Genomic DNA, 19,706 nt, shown 5'->3' with positions numbered 1-19,706 from the left:
GGACGGGGTGCAGGCTCTGGGCTTGGGGAGGTGGAGCCAAGGGGTTCGGAGTGTGGAAGGGGGCACCAGGCTGAGCCTGGGGCAGGGGGTTAGGATGTGGGAGGGGGTTCAGGATGCAGGCTTCGGCTGTGTGGTGCTTACCTCAGGTGGCTCCGGAAGTGGCAGCACGTCTGGCAGTGGCTCCTAGGCTCACAGGCAGCCAGGCAGCTCTGTACGCTGACGCTGCCTGCAAGTATCACCCCCGCAATTCCCATTGGCCGCGGTTCCCCATTCCCAGCCAATGGGAGTTGCAGAGTCAGCACTCGGGGCAAGGCAGGCCGCAGAGATCCTCCTGGCCATGCCTCCTCCTAGGAGCCTGCCTTAGCCCCGCTGCACTGCTGGACTTTTAGTGGTCTAAAATCGCCCGGATAGGCTTCAGTAGCCTCCGGGAGATCCAGCCCAATTCCAGGAGCCTCCTGGCCAAACCAGGAGGGTTGGCAACCCGTGCAGAGTTGCATCCTTTACATCTTAACAAAATAAAGAACACTCTGGGGTTTCAGTATTTCATGATATGCATGTTGTTTATGGGCTACCCATTATTATTGCAGTTGAATTTTAATTGTGCAGCCCCATGAGAGCTGTGGAGGCCCTAGGGTCTCTCTGATTCTCTCTCCATTTTAATTTCTGTCTCTCATAGCAGAATGTAAGATGAGACCGCACTGCATATGGAGAGAGTGAAATAAAACACTAGACAGTTTCAGCACGCTTAAAACTTTCGGAGGCCAGTGCCAGGCCTGTCTCACAGTCTCCTTCTCTTGGAGTGAGGTCCAGCAGCCCCATCCAATCCCTGCACCTGTCATCTCACAAATGAGCTCTATGCACACACGCGCTCACACAGCAGCAGAGCCCGTGGTTCTTTCTGAATCTGCAGATGGAAATGAGAGGTCAGATGCCAGGGCTGCCCAGCCAAAGGACAGTGCCCTCCTTTCCTACCTGGGTGCTGAATGACCTCCAGCCAGTGCATACCTTTCCATCTCCCTGCCAAGCACCGGGTGTGTGCAAAATTACCACCTAAATGGCTGGCACCTTCTGCCCTACCCTATGTCACACAGCTTGGCTGGCACAGGCACTCATTCATCTGGCAGGTCTGTCCCACATTCCCACAGCTCAGATACAAGGTAGAGTTACTCCCCCACACAGCTAGTGAGTTGCCTGTAGCTTAATGAAAGGCTACTGAGCCACGCGCCAGCAGACTGTGAGCTCTCATTTGACAGTAAGATTACTGAGAGGTTAGGCAGGTGACTTCAAACAGAGCTAGGAGCAAAACCCCAGCCTTACCCACCTTGTCACACCATCCTTCAGAAGAAATGGCCCAAACTGTGTGCTTGGCTCTGCTGTCTCTACTACTAGCTCCCGTGCTGCTCCCATAGCAGGAACCCTCAGACCCAGCCCTCCTCCAGTGCTCACTCCCAACGAGCTGCATGTTTGCACACCAGCTGCTGGCTGCTCCACATCCACAAGAACAGCAGGATGAAGGAGCCCTGTGCTGTGGATCAGACAGATGGAGGAGAGTCACACCCTGTTGATGACCGATGTGGATGACAGCAAGGTCCTCCTATGAATTTAAATTAATGTACACACAAAAATCCAATACACACGTACAATCATTTCTGAACCGAACAAGAGTACCAAGGTGTGATTGCTGCAGTGGTTTTGTATTGCTACTGGTGTATGGAGGAGTGGGCTGGGTGTTGAACTCAATGTTTGTTGAATTGCTAACGCTTCCACTTTGGGTGATGGGATGCTGCTTTACAAACAGGGCACCTACTGCAGTGTGTATTTGAGTCTGAGCACAGGGTGTGGTATGTTGCCTATGTCCAGAGAGTGGAGACCCTGCCTGAGTCAGCACCCAAGCAGTCAGGAGTTAATGTAACAAACAGATATTTCCAGAAGCAAGGTGGAACATTAGCACATACGGGGAGCAGATGCCTCAGGTCATGGCTAACGAGCTACTGAGCTTTCACTTGCAGTATGAATCCATCCCAGTTCAGTAGGGGTGGAAAGTTACTCTCATCGAATGGAAATTTAGTGGCCCTTGTATGAGCTGAGTTTGGTGGGTCTCAGTTCCAGCTCACTTGTAACAAGCCCATCAGCCTTTTCACTAACTGGTAGAATCAGCAGAGGCCCAACCAGTGCCCCTGGAGCAGTGGTCCCCAAATTTTTCAGCGTCATGCTGCCCCTAACCCTGCCTGCATCTCTTCCCTCCCCACCCCCCCGAGCCAGGAGTGGGGCCACAGCCCCAGGTAGGGGGCAGAAAAGGGTAAGGGGGACGAGACTGGAGCCATGACTGGGGGCAGAGCTGGGGCTGGGGCTTGGGCTGGGTGTGGAGCTGTGGCCAGGCTGTGGTCAGGCGGGGCCGGAGCAGAGCTGGGAGTGGAGCAGGACTGGGTGGCGCTCTCTCTCCACCCTCTGTGGGGCCCCACTGCACCCCCCCCCAAACATTCCTCCATGCCCCCCTTCCGAGGCATGCCCCACAGTTTGAGGACCTCCGCCCTAGAGGAAGTCACCGGTCACAGATCAGACTGGCGGGTCAGTGGTGAGTAGGAAATAGATACTTAATGATCTGTTTCACCTGTGACATTCTTGAATACCTTTCCCAGCCCTGAAGAAGAGCCCTGTATTGATCGAAAGCTTGTCTCTTTCATCAACACATTGGTCCAATAAAAGATATTACCTCCCCCACCTTCTTGCTCTAGGAAATAGACAGAAAAAAGGTTCCCTGATTTACTCAGGCTGTCAAACCCAGCCGCGGAGCCAGGGGGAGCAATCCAAAAAAAAGGCGCCACCCGCTGCAGCACTTTTACTCACCCGGCGGCACCTCGGTGGCTGGCCTCACTCACGCCGGGTGTCTCCGGTGACACTGAAGGTCCCGCCGCCGAGGTGCCGCCGAAGACCCGGAGCGAGCGAAGGTCCCGCCGCCGAGGTGCCGCCGAGGACCCGGAGCGAGCGAAGGTCCCGCCGCCGAGGTGCCGCCGAGGACCCGGAGCGAGCGAAGGTCCCGCCGCCGAGGTGCCGCCGAGGACCCGGAACGCCGCCAGGTGAGTAAAAGCATTGCAGTGGGTGGTGCCTTTTTTTTGGATCGCTCCCCATTCCCTCCACAAGGGAAAATTTAAAAGGCGCCGAGACATTCACAAGGCACCATTTGTGCTCAGTGGGGGAGCGGCCGCTGCCCCGCTCCCCCCCCAGCTACGCCATTCATCAAACCCAATGCTTTTCACGAGTACTAAATATGCACAGCTTCTTTTATAAGCCGAAGCCTATAGTCACGTGTACCTTTTTTGCAAATATACAAATTAGCTCATTACATAATTTGCAGGAAATGCTACTGATGGTGCTGCATAAAACTTGGCAAGTGGGCTCTGTAGCTGTGTGTCCATGTCTCTGTCTGATGGGATGGACATGGTGCCCGCAGAGCTCAAGTGCGGCTGAAGTGGCACTCATGGCTTGGCCAGCGAATTGCACCCACACTGGATGTCTCTCTGGCTCTTACCCTACATACATTTTAGCATGGACCCTTCAGCAGCGTACGATTGCCTGGTGCTGCTTTGCAGGGCTCTCAGCCCTGGCAGCCTGCAGTAAGATTCTGGAGCAGAGGCCCATCGCCTGGTGTCCATGAGGGACTAACCGGGGCTAAGGAGATGCCAAGTTGGCTTCAGCCCTCAGGTAATTTTTAATCTTTATTTCACGCAGAGAGCAATTGCATCTCTTAGGAAAAGTGACCACGTATAAATCCTGAGGTCAATATCTCCCGCTTTGTTTGTGCGGTGCCCAGCCCCTGCTTGGGGCCCGCAAGCACTAACACTACACACACAACTCACAGGAAGAATAACCGCCTTGGACCCCCCGACCCCAAAAGCAGCCTGACCTTCAGAGGGTCTGAGCACCCACAGACTGTATAGGTGAGAAGTCAGTGGGAGCTGCCAGGGCAAATTTCGGTGTCCATACCAAGGTGAGGGCTGTACTTGGGCGGCTCTCTTTCACAATTGTGTCTTGTCCAGCTTCCGGGGGAGAATCCCAGCATTCAGTCTCCAAGAACACACATGCCTGGAGGCAGAGGAGGCTGATTCCCAGCACATGATACCAGCTGCTCCCAAGGGGGATGCTTTCTCCTAGTTTCCTGTGCGAGTTCAGGCGAGGTTGCACCAAGGCTCATAGAGTGGGAAGAATGAAGGGCCAGGATTCTGCAAGGTGCTGGGGGAGCAGAGCGCCTTCCCCTTCCACTGATTCTAGCTGGGAGCTGTGGAGACCCTGTGCCTCTGAAAATCAGTGTGGAGTCACTGCAAGCACGCAAATTGAAAAAAGGACTCCTGGGGGCTATTGGACTGGTGAGAGCAGGGCTCACTGAGCATTGGCCTGGGACTTGGATGTAAGTTCAGTTCCTGGCTCTGTCATGGCTCCGTGGGTGACCTTGGGCCAGTCACTTTACCTGGAGTCTCTGGACCTCAGCTCCCCGTCTGTGACTAGGGATAACAATTCTTGCCTTGTTTGACTCACCTATTTAGACAGCAAGTCTTCAGGGCATGGGCCAACCCCACTGATGTGGCTACAGAATGCACAGCCCAATGGATTCTCTAGGAGCTACTGCAGTGCCAACAGTAAACACCCATTCATGATGCTAGTCAAAAACTAACAGGATGCAAAGCAACAGCATTAGTATGCTGAGTGTGACTAGAGAGCTATTAGAGGTAACACCTCCTGCATATAAGGGGCTGGCTAAAAGTCACCCCACCGTTACTCAGACATGTTAATGGCTCATTCAACATTTTTTGCTTCTCACCCCCCTACTTTTTAAAGGAATTTAAATGCAAAAATCTTTGTTAATGCAGCTCAGTCACTCTCTGTCAGGTCTCAGGGCCCTTTCCATGCCATTCAGATATGAAACACTGACTAGTTTCAAAGACATTCCTTTGGGTATAAATGAATGCAGCTGAAATCCTAAGAGCCAGATTCCTTGCAGAGATCATAAACCAGTGGATATTTTATTGATCACTAGGGCAAAGCTGTGTAATTTTATCTGTGTTTTAACTTTAATCCTGACCAGTGTTAAGTACTTGCCTTCCTGCTCTGTCTCAGAACTTCCCTCTCACACACCCCCTCCCCCCACCCTGGGACAGCTCAGAGTTAAATGCTGTGTGCACTTTACTATAAAGATAAAAGATGTCACTGAAACTATTGGCTGGAACTCCCATAGAGGGAACAGGGAAGGCCATTTCTATCACTGAAATTAGCCAAGCCCTGAAAAACCTGCCTCTAGACCTTTGATGTCCTTGAATCCCCAAATCCTCCTCGAGCTGGGAACATGGAAGGTCAGAGGGGAGTACACTGGCAGTACTGGTGGGAGAGGCCATGCTGCTCCATGATGGGAATCACAAGCAATGGCATCTCTCAGTTTTCCCAGCACCAGGCCAAGATCAGTGCCGGGATGCAGAGTAGCTGGCCAAAGAATGAGGAGATGCTGGTAGGAAGAGAGAAGAGCTTTGGAAACTGGCCACAATTATAGGAGCCCCTGTTGCTGACAACAACAGCTCTCAGATTGTTAAGCTACTCCACAGCCGTGAGGGGCTTCTGAACTCCTCTCTGCCCAACTAACCATGGCAGCAAAACCCATCCACCTCATTCTGCTGCTGGCTGGAAGGTTGTAGCCCAGCCAGTCAGAACACAGAACATGTGTGATCTGCACATCTGTGGCTCCAGGCTTCAGGATTGCAGCTCATTACAGCTAGGAAGGAAGGCACATGCCCTGAAAAAGCTTCAGCTGGTATAAAATACAGCAACCCGTCCATCTAGGTCAGTGCACATAAAGGCCCTGGGGGGCAGGGGAAGGAGGGGTGCACTGCTCTCCCCACTGAATACAGCATATTCACAGCCCTCCCTGGGACTGGCCCCAGCTTTCTGAGAGCTGCCTCCATGACAGTGACCGCCCACCACAGTTCTGCTGCACCAGAGCAATGGAATTTTCCATCACTAGGATCACTTTGCATTTCTACAGCCCCTTCTACTCAGAGAACTCAAAGCACTTTGCTCATGAGCGCAGAAGGAAGAACCCTCTTTCCCCCAGGAGTTGGACAGGCACTGTGGAACGCACAGCTAGATCTGGGTCACATTTTTTGGACAATGTATCCAGAGGCCTCATTCCTGAGTGTTTGCAAAGTGCTTTGAGGGGAAGGGGCTGTAGAAATGACAATTGTTATTAATTATTGGCTATGATTGGTTACTAATCAGCATGCTCCTCAAAAGTGGAGCTGGAAAAAGGTACTGACAAACCCCAAATTTTTGCCTCACATAAACAGATCCCATCAAGCTAATTTGATACCTTTCTTTGATGAAATTACAAGTTTAGTTGATAACAGTACTAGTGTTGTCGTAATATACTTAGACTTCCATAAGGCATTTGACTTGGTACCACACAATGTTTGGATTAAAAACCTAGAAATTTAAAAATTAACATGGCCCACATTAGATGGATTAAAAACTGACTAACAGATAGGTCTCAACATGTAATTGTAAATGGGGGATCTTCAAGTGGATACGGTTCCAACAAAGTCCTGCAGAAATTGGTTATGGCCCTAAGCTATTGAACATTTTTTATCAATGAGCTGGAAGAAAACATAAAACCATCACTAATAACGTTTGCAGATGACACAAAAATTGGGGGAGTGGTAAATAATGAAGAGGACAGGTCACTGATCTAGATCTCTTGGTAAATAGGGCACTTGCAAATAATATGTGTTTCAATATGACTAAATGTAAATGTATGCATCTGGGTCCAAAGAATGCAGGCTGTATTTATAAGATGGAGGACTCTATCCTGGGAAGCAGTGACTCTGAAAATTTTTTGGATGGTGGATAATCAGCTGAACATGAGCTCCCAGTGTGACGCTGTGGCCAAAAGAACTAATATGATCCTGGGATGCATAAACAATGGAAACTCGAATAAAAGTAGACAGGTTATTTTACCTCTGTATTTGGCACTGGCACTTCGGGAAGATTGTGTCCTGTTCTGGTACCAAAATTCAGGAAGGATGTTGATGAATTGGAGAGTTCAGAGAAGAGCCATGCGAATGATTAAAGGATTAGAAAACCTGCCTTCTAATGATAGACTCAAAGAGCTCAATCTATTTCACTTGACAAAGAGAAGGTTAGGGGGTGATTTAATTAGTTCTACAGTACATATCTACATGGAGAACAAATATTTGTTAATGGGCTCTTCAGTCTAGCAGCAAAAGGTCTAACGTGATCCAGTGACTGGAAGTTGAAGGCAGACAAATTCAGACTGGAAATAAGGCGTACCTTTTTAACGGCGAGAGTAATTAACCATTGGAACAACTTATCAAGGATCATGGTAGAGTCTCCATTACTGAAAAATTTTGAAATCCAAATTGGAAGTGTTTCTAAAAGCTGATCTAGGGATTATTTGGGGACAGGTCTCTGGCCTGTGTGAACAGCAAGTCAGACTAGATGATCACAATGATGCCTTCTGGCCTTAGAATCTATGAATCCACACATGCACATATGCAGTGCAATGAGTGCTCCTTATTCCCCTCCCTCACACAACTTGGGATGTGCCCTGCCCCCCCGGTACCTCTTACCCAAATGGAAAAAATGATGCAATATCAAATGAATTGTCCCAGCTCAGAGCTCCCTGGTGCCTCCCAGAAGAGCTCGTTCTCTCAGGCCCAGATCCCTTTGATCCCTGTTGGCTGTGTATTTATAATCCATCAAGAGGATGGGAATGAAGTGTAGGGGCCAGAATGAGGGGACACACGCACCCCCACACTTGGCTGAAGTCAGATCCACTCCCTAGGGGAGAGAAATTGGCTCCAGCTTGTAGGTGACTCTGCTGGGTTTTCCTAGCAGGGACGCTGGGGTTTTCTCCCTCTGCCGAGGACCTTGAGGATCAGAGGGAATGTGGTGGAGACTCCAGTGGCTTCTAAGAACTTGGCTGCTCCCCAACTCTGGACACAGAGTCATTCCTACGTGGTGCTTTGCAGGGTACTTGGCTGGTCACTGGCCATGCAGCATGGGGATGGGGGTGAGGGGGTGTACCTGCGTATGTCAGGAAGGGGGCAGGAAGCGACACTCAGGAGGGGCCGAGAGAAAGCATGAACACTGCAGAAATGCCCCACAAGGCTGCAGGGCTCTCCCCTGCTCTCCTCTACCCACCAGGACACAGGAGCCGCTTGAGCCACTCCAACAGTCACTGAATCCCCCCATTGTGGGAGCATTCCCCCAAGCCTTTTGTCCAGTCAGATGGTCTAAAGCAGCCCAGCAGCCATGCTGGAAACCCTTGGTATGTTGGTTTCTCTCCTGGGGCCCCGCTGCTGGTCCAATCAGGGGTTGGTGTCGGTGCTGGGCTATGCCTAGGTGCTAGGGCTACTGCAATCACAGCACCCATAGACCTAGAGACACAGCAGGGGCCATGCTGTAGGTCTTTTCTTCCAAGGTACACGTGCCCTGTGAGGACCCGGCTTGGGGCAGAGAGGCAGATGCAGCTGTAGCCACACACCACTGCCCACCGAACTGAGCAGGCTAAGGTGAGAGCAAGGGGCCACCCCACTTGTCAAGGGAGGAAGCCGTCGCCAGTTAGGAGAGCCTTCCTGTCACTAAACCCACTGCCCCTTCCCCAGCTCTCCTTCCATCTCCCATGGGTCACAAAGCAGCTGAGGTATCTCTGATGCCCGGTGCTGGATGCTCTGCTGAAAACCCCAGCTGGGGCCCCAGACAGTTAGGAAAATTTGCCCACAGTGATGGTTTCTTACGGCCCAAATGATAGGAGACAGCTTGAAGACAGGCAATCTGTTCCAAGCCTGCACCTAAGCCTTGGGTTGGCTAGTGTTGCCTGGGTTGATGCTGCAAGCCACTCAACGCACCTGGGCAATGCTCAGGCTGAAGTTGCCCATGAATCGGATTACACATGCAGTTGCAAAACCCAAGGGCAGAGAGAAAATGGAGCCAGATAGTGAAGAGCACTGCACAGGTGCCGACCCAGGTCTGGACCCAGCACAGCCAACTGAGGAAAACAACAGCTGGTGTAAATTGTCATAGCTCCACTGAAGTCAAGGAAGCACTGATAATTAACAGCAGTCAAGGCTCTACACCTTGATATACTTAGATAATACTTAGTCCTGCCATGAGTCGACTAGGCCAGCGCTTCTCAAGCTATCTGATGTGGGGGACCGGCAATATTTTTTCCCAATGCACGCAGACCGGCAGCCGACGGCTCGCGGACCAGCACCGGTCCGTGGACCACCACTTTGAGTAGCACTGGACTAGATGACCTCTCAAGGTCCCTTCCAGTCCTATGATTCTATATTTAACATACACCCTACAGAGCCCGCACTGTAGAACGCAAAAGACGTAGAAGAACAGAACACAAAGAAATTCTGTTCTAATATTTCTGCAGCAATAAGAGTGAAACTTTGGTACAGAAGGAATCTGCTGTCAACAGACCCCTCTCTGCTACCTCCTGTGGCCTAGTGAGCTTGTTAAAAGTGCAGAGAAATGCAGCTGTGGTGATGGGCAGCCTTGTAAAAACAGCAAGGTGGACAGACAGGTCTGGACCCACAGGACACTGCTTGCCTGCCTGGAGAGTTCTGCTTTGGCCCAGCCAGAGGAAAAGGCCCTTATTAATGTATGACTGTCAGTGAAGGTTAGAGCCATGCAAAGAAAAATCCCCCAGCCACAGGGAAAGGCAAGGCATTTTTTCCCTCACTTGGAATTTGAAGCACAAGTGAAAGTAAGCTTCCTGGGTGGATATGTTCATAGATCCTCTGGGGCAATGGGGGCTTAGCAGAATCCTCCGTAGGAGCCAGGCCAAGCCAGTCTGGGCCTGCAGAGTCACATAAACACCCAGCACAGCTAGGGAAGTTACAGAAGAGAGAACCCTTTTTGTTGCTTTAAAGCCGAATGGTAGGGCAGAACTGAAAACAACACAGGCATGACACTAGAGTCCCAGCTGGACTTTCCACTTCTCTTCCCCTGTGGCTGCCCGATTAACCCCATACCAGATGCCCCCTCTCACATGGGGAAGAGCATGTGGAGAATTTAACTTTCATACTTTAGAACAAAGGGTATGAGGGGCTCTCACTGCCAGCAGTGTAACCCTGATGGATTACCCCTGAATAGCATTACACTGTTGCCACAGACCTACCTTTCTTTCATAGAATCTCAGGGTTAGAAGGGACCTCAGGAGGTCATCTGGACCAATCCCCAATTTTTGCCCCAGATCCCTGGGTTTAGCAGGCCAATGCTCAAACCACTGAGCTATCCCACCCCTCTTTCTTTCTTTCTTTCTTTCTTTCTTTCTATTATAATTTTGATGTACCCAACCAGACCAATCAGACAGGATTCCTTTTCCGTGATCCATAGCACGATTTTCATTGGCAGGATCTCACTGCCTTTTCCTGAGTCCATGACATTGTCCCAGATTGGCTGCCCAAACAGGCGTGGATCTGGAGGAGGAAGCCTTTCGTAACAATTAGGCTGAGCTTACCTTCCCCTTTGTTGCCTGATGCTTTAGCATTATGTTGTAGGACGTAGTTATAAAACGGGGGAAAGGAAATAACTATCCTACAGAGCGGACTCTGATCAAGGGCACCAGTCCTCAAAAGGCAAGTGCTGAATTCCATCAGAGGCTTTTCAGATTGGAGAACTGTGTAAGGGCATTGTAAAAATACAGTGAATCCAGGGAGCCAATTTAAAGTCAGTCAAATAATATCACCCTTAACAGCTCCAGAAATTTTTTCCCTGGAGATTTTAAATTATAGCCTCATTTTCTCCCCATTCATCAGGAAAAGGAACAAGGCATCAGTTTTAATGTGCTCAAGATTGTATTTTTTTCCCTGAAAATTGCGAGCTCGGTGGATTTCAAACATTAACTTTTCTTGCCCAGGGGCTCCCTCCCTTCCCTCCTCCCCCTCAATGATGTCTCCTGCTTCACAAGGATATATGCACACTCAGCTGTTCCAGCAGCCTTTGATATTTAATAGGCAAGGTTCCAATGGAGACAAGTATGCTGCAAACTCAGTAGGCATTAGCTGCTTTGCATTATGAAATGACAGCCCCATTGCAAACGCTGCATTCACTAACTGACTGGTGAGATAGATACAGCCTTTGTAACTAAAGAGCATTTCTCTGAGTGCTGCTGCTTCTTCCTTTTGCCCTCTACCTTGCAAGTTCCACTGCCCATTATTTCCCTGCCTAACTTGGAGCTGTCAGTTGGTATCATTGTGGCAGGAATGCACAGTACAAACACTCATCCATTTTGGAGACCAGCGTATCACAAAAAGACCAGGGTTTCTAGCAAGCATTTTGGAGCCATCTGGGCTGAAAATGAAACAAGACTATTAAGGACACCAATTGTCTGTACTTACAGGACTGGGGGGATATTTACAAGAGTTATTTCACTGAAGGGGCTTTCACTCATTGGTTTATCATAGGAACGAAACCCCTGCCAAACACAGACTAACTGAATTACATGCACACGCAGTCACAGAAACAGACGCAGACTTGCACATCTTAGCAAGCCTGACACCCACATTCACACTGACACGTGGCTCAGCATTTGCAAAAAGCGGCCATTGATGCCAGGGACTTTCATTCTCAGATTCCCACTGAGGCACACAGCATGGGAAAGCACTCCATCTCCAGAGACAATCCAAAGCACGCAGGGCACTAGCAGCTTGATCCAAAGCCCAGTGCAGTCATAGAGTGTCTTTGCATTGACTCCAATGGCCTTTCACTCAAGCCGTAGATGACTGAGACTGAGTTAGCTTTCTGTGAACCCAACATCACTAATAAATGTTCTGCTACACTGTTCAGTAGGAGCAATAACAGATCTGTCCGTATTAACTTCATAGGAACAAAACTTGCCTTCTGACTTCTCTGTCTGAGTGTTTAAATGGCTGCCTCCAGCAGCCACACTTACTGCTGGACCATCCTCACCCTGGTGTTACATTAGCACTGACTTCACTGGGATTGCACAGGAAATCAGTGCTAATTAGTCCTAATAGTTAAAGACCCTATAAAGGACACTTAAAGAAACATGGTCATCTTAAAAGCCACATCCTGCCATCTGACTGTATTTCACCCACTGTATTTGCGTGGGCACCCACAGCTCACAATGACAGGCAGAAGAGGCAAAAAAACTCTGGTTTTCAGCTTGTTTACCATGTCCATTTAGCGGCATTCTGTGCAGAGGCAGGCTGTTCCCATGCTTCCCCGGTTGTTTGAGTGCATCACAGTGACATGACAGAGACAAACATCTTTAAACAGCAGGGAAACACCACTGTAAAATAACAAAAATTGGTCTGAGGTGAAGGGCAGGTGCCAGGGTGTGTGTGTGCGCACGCATGTGTGAGTGAACAGCTCAGAGCAGGGGCTGAGGGGTAGACATAAAGCCTGAAAATACTTTTAACTTCTCGTTTGGTCTGTTTAGATTTTACAACAATGGTTTCTTTACAGTGCGTGACCCAAGGAGGTTTCTCGTTCCATGAATCCTGATTCAAAGCCCAACAGTGATTGCATCTGCTGCCTGAGCAGGCAGGGAAGCCATGACCCTGCTGCGGTGGAAGGAACTGGCGCAGGACTAAGAGCAAATCCAGCGCTGTGGTGATTTGCAAGACCCCACCGCATGGGAGGGGTGATAAATCCCCATTGTAATCCCTCCAACTGCACTGCTACCCAGAGCAAACAGACGAGGGTGCTACAGAAATGGAGCCAAGCAGCTCCCAGACACTGGGCAAGTACAACGCAGAGACTGGCAGTGATTGAGGTCAGGGATGGAGCTCAGGGGATTTCACCAGCAAAAGGGAGCAGTGAGCTTTTGGGCATCACACTGGAACAGACCAACAAATATTCAATTAAATAATAAATGTTCAGAAGTGGCCTGTGACTCTTGGTGCCAAGTTTTCACAGGTGCCCATCATGAGACACCTCGCCCCAGGGTTTCAAAAAGAGCAGTTTAAATGGGGTGCCAAAGGCCACACTTCAGGTGCTGTTTCTGAGCCGCTTGGCCCTGATGATTTGCAGAGTGATTGGCACCTTCAGTTGAGGCCGTGAGGAGCCATAGTGCTCAGTAACTCTGAATGGTGTCTCAAGTTGGGCCCCAAAATTGATTTTAATGGGAGTTCAGCAGCGAACCTGCTTAGATGTTTTTGTAGAGCCCAAGAGGTGCCAGTCGGCTTCTTTGGGCACCTAAAGACCTTTGAAATTCTGACCCTAACAGCCAAAGCCATTAAATAATGAATGGTTGCAGTAGCAATGACTGAGAACCCAGCAGGTGCAGCGATAAACGGTCAGAAGGGTGCTTTATGGAACGCCAGAGAGTTCCGGTCACTGCTGCATAAACCTTAGATTACTGATGCCCCTTCCCAGGAATCACCTGGGAAAGTAAAACTCTGGCTCCAACTCCCGCCTTTGGGGAGCCCAGTCCAGGATCAGATGAAACTGACAATGTGGGGTGCGGGGGAATGACACAGGACTTGACCTTCCAGTGGGTCAAGAGAGAAAGGCGCTTTGGGCGTCAGGCTGCCCCATCTCCTGGCATAGCCAAGAGGGTGAACAAGCCACGGGCCATTAAGCAGAGGTCATACTCCCAGCTCCCTGCTAGTCCCTCCAGAACTGAGCTCTTCCCTTTCACCTCACATTTTAGATCGCTCCATGTACAAAGCCTGTTGTCTGAGGAAGGATAATTGCTTGACAGTGGTTGGGGTTTCATACACACTGGAGCAGGCACAGATTCCGTTATGCGGATCTGATACCTTGATGTTTGTTTAATAAAAAGGGTCTGTAGCTGCATATTTAAATTGAAACCAGTGAAGAGCCTGATCCCGCCCACACTCACCTTTATGGGTCTGATTCTGAGCTAACTACTCCATTAAATTCAATGGATTTACTCCTGATTGAAAGTGGCACATTGAGGGGGGAATCTGGCCCTCAAGACATGTATTTGAGTAAGGAGACATGCAGGATCGGGTTCTAATAAAAGAATTAATATGTAGAAATAAAAATCAAAGGAGAAGTGTCTTTTGCATGTTGAGGAAGTTTGATTGCATCTCCCAGGGTGAGCAGAAATAACACTGACATGTTCCTCCTAAGCTTAGCCTCAGCCTAGACCAGTGTGTGCCATAGGATCCAGACTGACACAAGCCAGAGCGGCCAGTTGTTGATTAACTAGGTGTTCCACTATCCTGTCTGTCAGTATCCAAGGCAAGCCAGACATATCGATCCCAGCATGAGGGCCACAGCAATGAGGGCGGGAGTCCAGGAAAGAGGACCTGTGCCAATCCACGGGGATGGAGCAGGAAGGTGGCTTTATGGCACCCAGAGCAGGACATAGAGCTGCAGTGAGCTGGATGCGCGTCCATTTGGGGGATTGGAAAAAGGGACTGGTCATTTCTATGGATAATGAGAATGTCCAGAGCTCCTGTCATTAATGCTACCCAGCATCTGGAAAGGGCTTGGGGCTTCAGCCGATAGCTAATTATTAGAGACCACATCTGCTACTGCAGGATTCTTACACCTTCCTCAGCAGCATCTGGTGCTGGGCACATCAGAGTCAGGACACTGGGCTAGATGGACTTTGGGTTGAATCTAGTCTGGCAATGCCCATGACCCTCTGTTTATATCCTAGGAGATGACTGCTGCTGCCCTTCCCAGACAACTGCAGTTGGAGCTTTGCCTGAGGAAGGCCAGAAGTTGGCTTTAATTATTATTACTATTTCATAGAATCATAGAATATCAGGGTTGGAAGGGACCCCAGAAGGTCATCTAGTCCAACCCCCTGCTCGAAGCAGGACCATTTCTCAGTTACCTCGGATGTCCAGGGATGGCAAGGGGTTGGGATGGGTCTGTGGATGCTGTGCTGTCACCCTCCCTTGCCCTGGCCTCCCCACATCCCTTTGCCCATTTCACGGGACTCTCTCTGCTCCTGCAGCAGCTCCTGGCTGCCAGATAAGAAAACCACTGATAGGTCTTTTCTTTCCTTTGTCAGTGGCTGAGAGGAGCAGAGCCAGTGGCAGAGCCTGAAGCACAGAGAATGCTTGGATGGCATTTGCATGAGGCTGGAATGCATATACTATCCAGACTCAATGCAATGTTTGCAGCAATATGTGCATGAAACTCCGTGTCTCCCGCATCCTCCCTGGAGTACCTAATTCCTGGCATACTACAGCTGGGCTGAGCTCCCATCAGATCAGAGGAGGTTACTGTTCTCTACCCTTTTAAAAAATGCTCCAGGAGAGTAACAGGATAGCCTCTTCCCTGATTTACACCAGTGCAATGAGATCAGAATCAGGCACTGCATCTTACAAGAATGCTGCATTGGGGTGATCAGTAGCTGGGCCTGATTCGGCTCTCTCTTACACTGGTGTATTGATTTCAGTAGAGCTTCTCCTGATTTAAACCACACTCTTAGGCCACAATCAGAGGATAAATCTGATTTTAAACCCTTGTTTTAAATCTTTCATTAACTGGCCCTTAGAAACAACCCCACATTGTTGCTGGTAAATTAAATCAGTCTGTCTAGGGCTCTGCTGCTCAGATCCCTCCAAGGTCCCATTAACGTGAGTGGTGGCTTGGCAATGAAAGCTATCCTGTTAACTTGGGGGTCAGCTACCTCGCCTGAGCACCGGGCTTGTCGCATGTCTGGGGTTTGTTCAAAAACACTGCACATGGCGGGGTGGGGGGAGAGATGACATTTATTTTCCCTGGAGAAGCTACAAATACAGCTGGGGAGGTGCCCGGAGAAGGCAGGAGGGAGGGATGCAAAGACAATGCCCTCAGTAGAGCTGGGCAGCAGGAAGCTTACTATACATACCTGTTGGCTGGATCCTGCAGGCTCAGTGAGATGCTGACATGGACCAAGCCCCTTCCATCCTCCAGACAGAGAAGGCGTAGCTGAGCCTCTCATGGGCCAGGTAGTTGCAGCTGGTGATCTTGTGGTCTAGCTCATCACTCTGCAGCACCTGGTACAAGAAGTCTATGTAGCGGGCGGCCAGCTTGAGGGTCTGGATCTTGCTGAGCTTGTCGGAGGGCAGCGTGGGGATGATCTTCCGCAACTCGGCAAAGGCATCGTTGAGTGACTGGGTGCGCTGCCTCTCCCGTACATTGGCGATCACCCGCTGAGTGTGCACGTCCTCGAAGGACTGGGGAACGGGGCTGCGCTTGCTGCGCTTGCCCTGCGGAGAATGCGAGCCACAATCCTCCATGGGCTTGCCCAGCTGGCTGCGCTTGCGGAGGCATTTCTTGTGAAGCCGTTCGCCCTCCTCCTCACTAGTGACCAGGCTGCCTTCGGGGGAGTCCTGGCACATGCTTTCCTCTTTCATCTTCTCAGAACTGATCCCCTTCAGTCCAGGAGTCTCTCCCACCTGGCAGGCACTGGGGCCTTGGACCTCACAGGATGGAGGGCCTGCAAAGGCCACAGTGCATCTGGAGAGGCAGCCTGGAAAGCAGACAAAGCCAGCTCAGGGAATGCAGCCCTGACGTGTCCACTGGCCAGACTTCCCAAACTTCCTCAAGGCTCGGAGCCTCCCCAACCTTCAAGGAGCTGGGTGGTTTTTTGGGTTTTTTTGTTTTGGGGGGGGGAGGGCTAAGGAGAGGAGGGACATTTGAATAATTTTGTGGATGTCCTTTGCTGATAGGGCAGGGAGGGCTGGGGGAGGGGCCAAGCACAGACCAATACAACAGTGCAAGGTAATGCAAACATCAGTGGAGCTTATGGGTTCCAGATTTCCTTCCTCCCTTCCCCCGCAACACACCCCAAGCCCTTAGGCACAGATGCTCCTGCCTGCTGCCCGGACGTCAGAGGAAGTTCCTTTTGCTAACCTGAGCAACAGGAACTGCAGTGAAGAAGTTTCTTAACAGCCCTCCCCCCCTTATGCCCCCCGCCGCTCAGCCCATTACAGTCAGTCACAAACATTTATTTCTATGTCTGATCCCTGATTTTTAATTATTATCTATTATCTGTGACTGAGTCAGCTGGAAATGTGGACAGACATTCTGTGAGATGGCATGTTTTGGACAGAGCAAGACGGTACATTCACTGGATCCAAGAGAAGATGCAATAGCTCAGGCCATACTCTTCTTAAGAAGCAGGGGAATTCTGAACAACCTACATGAAGCTGGAGTTGCATCTATCTATCTATCTATCTATCTATCTATCTATCTATCTATCTATCTATCTATCTATCTATCTATCTATCTATCTATCTACTGATATGGCCCTCATCACCATAGTATGCAAGCAGAGACAGATAAGCCCCAGCCCTCTCCTGAAAGCAGTGTTAACAAAACAGTTGACAAAAAACAATAAACTAAAAAAATCCAAAAGCATTAAAATCATGAAACTAAGCAGAGGTGTGTCGCACATTACCACTCAGTCACTGGCTTATGGATGCTTCTTGTGCCCCATCCTTCATCTGTACAATGTCTAGAATATTTGACTCAATCCTGCATCTGGAGCAGCTAGCATGGACCCCTTTGTCTGCACAGAAACTCATTGGACTCTTCACCTACTTAAGTGCTGCCTACCCTTAGGGGTGAATTTCACCCAGGGAGAGGGCTTTGTCCAATGCGAGTGACTCTATTTATTATAGGTGAAGTATAACAATACAGAATAATAGAGACATTTGCTAGTATACATTCAACCACCAAACTTTGAATCTGTTAACTTCATAGTTAATGGCCTCATCCCTTGAACTACACCCTAAGGAAGACTAATGACTATACTTCTGCTGGCACAAGAGAAAATATGTATTACATGAGTGCTGCAGAAAGAAAGGACCTTTTCATCTCAAAAGTTTAGGGGAAATTTTTCCAGAACACCTAAGTGACTTAAGAGATTTTAGTCCTATTGACTTGCAATAACACTTAGGGTCCTATGTGCCTATGTCACTTTCAAAAATGGAACATAGGATCCTCAGTGATTTGGGTCCTTTTAAAATGTTTACCCTAAAGTCAATAAAGAAAAACTGGCCCATTCTGAGAATAAAATTGGTGTAAGAAAACAAAGAGAGATGTGCAACACGGGAGGTCGTAGAAAGGAAACTGTCTATTATTTCAGAAGTAGTATATGATTGTATTATAAGTTCTCATATACTACAGTGACCAGGGTCATATAAGTAACTAGACAGACAGACAAAATCTGTATCATGATGTTCCATACACACACGGAAGGGCAGAGTTAACTTCCACATTTCCTGATTCATAAGTGAAAAGCTCTGTTAATATTGTGCTTGGTGCTAATATACTCTTAAAATAGGTTACCATGGGGAATAAATATATGGACAAGTCAGATCCTGGGACTGCTCCCAGGAACTTCTCACTAATAAACTCTAGCTAGCTATCCCCATCCACACCCCTCTAGCTTTTGTACTGGTGTCTATCACTGTAGTATCTGAGCACCTCTTGCATTAATTAGGCTGGCCTGGTGAAGTCCTAGTGCATTTAATGGAGACTTTGGGCTAGTTCTTCAACTGATGTGAACAGGTGGAGCTGCAGTGACTTCAGTGAAGCTGCACCAATTACACCAGCTGAGGATTTGGCCCTCTGGCTCTTCTTTTTTTAATTTACAGTTCAGGTGAGGACTTTTCCCCTGACCCTGAAGGTACTGGGTTTCCTCTATGGCCTCTGGGGGCTTTGCAATGCCACTTTAAAAGCCTAACGTGGTCACTGACTTTGTTGGGGTGTACAGAGGATCAACCAGTCTACGTCTGAACACACACACAGTGCACATCCAACCCAACCCACTGGTAAAACTCCCTCCCTCAGCCCAGCTCCTCTGCCAAAGCCTGGGGTCATTGGTAACCCTGAAGCTGCATAGCCTCAAAGTCAAAGAACTCAGGCTCCAGCACACTGAGAGATCAGATTGGAGGAGCTTGCAGAGAAAGCTCCCAGCTCCCAACCCCCGTCTGGTTAAACCAGGAGCCAGTAGAGGTCACAGACCACAGATGCCCTCAAGCCCCACCCTCCTGTTACCTCTGCATGCCCTGCCCCTCCCATTTCCTCCTCAAGGCCCATCCCATTCCCTCTGCAAACCCAGCCCTGCCCATTCCTTCCTCAAATCCCATCCCTACCATTCCCTCCTCACTCCACACCCCTGTTTCCTCTGCAAGCCCCACCCGTACCTACTCCCCTCTGTCACTGACAGAGACTCCCACCTGCTCTCCCTTCAGCCCCTCTCACGCTCTTCAACCTCTCACCCCATCAGGTTCCACTCCCACCCACAGGGCTCCCCCTGAAACAAACCCACTGTTGGCCCAGGCTCTCCCTCAGACCACTGCCCTGCCTCGCTTCTCCCTTCATCCCCAGGCTTGCTCGCTCTCCATAGCTACTCTGCCCATGAGTCCCTTCCTGAGCCTGTCCAATACGCCTCTGCTCTCTACACTCCACTGAAACTGCACTCACTTCCTGGCCACGTCTCAGGGCCTCTTCTCCATTCTCCTCAGCTTCTGAGTGGCTTTCAGCACCACTGGCTTTCATGATTCTGTCCTCTCCTCTTGCCTGTCTCGTTAGGTGAGTCATCCGTCTCCCCTTCTCTTTTCTGTGGCAGTCCCACAAGGCTCTGTCCTTGGCTTCCCCCTCTTTACCCTCTCTAGGTACACTTGGCTGTAAGAATAGCCTTCATGCCATCTTTCTTCTGATGATGCGCAACCCTACCTCTCTGCTGA

The 19,706-nt window shown here is 49.7% G+C and overlaps 1 protein-coding gene across 1 annotated transcript; it reads right to left on the bottom strand.

Moving 5' to 3' along the window:
• Positions 1-15,878: 15,878 nt before the first annotated feature.
• Positions 15,879-16,364, bottom strand: LOC141975116 (twist-related protein 2-like). The gene has a single exon (XM_074935295.1). It carries the CDS (start codon positions 16,362-16,364, stop codon positions 15,879-15,881), a length of 486 nt encoding a protein of 161 aa, XP_074791396.1.
• Positions 16,365-19,706: the final 3,342 nt, after the last annotated feature.

Source organism: Natator depressus, chromosome 20 (genome assembly GCF_965152275.1).
Source record: "Natator depressus isolate rNatDep1 chromosome 20, rNatDep2.hap1, whole genome shotgun sequence".
Classification (NCBI taxonomy): domain Eukaryota; kingdom Metazoa; phylum Chordata; order Testudines; family Cheloniidae; genus Natator; species Natator depressus.
Note: the sequence above shows the minus strand (reverse complement) of the source record. Positions and strands in the feature narration are given on the sequence as shown.

Coding starts and splice junctions, on each gene's coding strand:
- LOC141975116 (XM_074935295.1), bottom strand. CDS start 16,364: ATGAAAGAGGAAAGCATGTGCCAGGACTCCCCCGAAGGCAGCCTGGTC.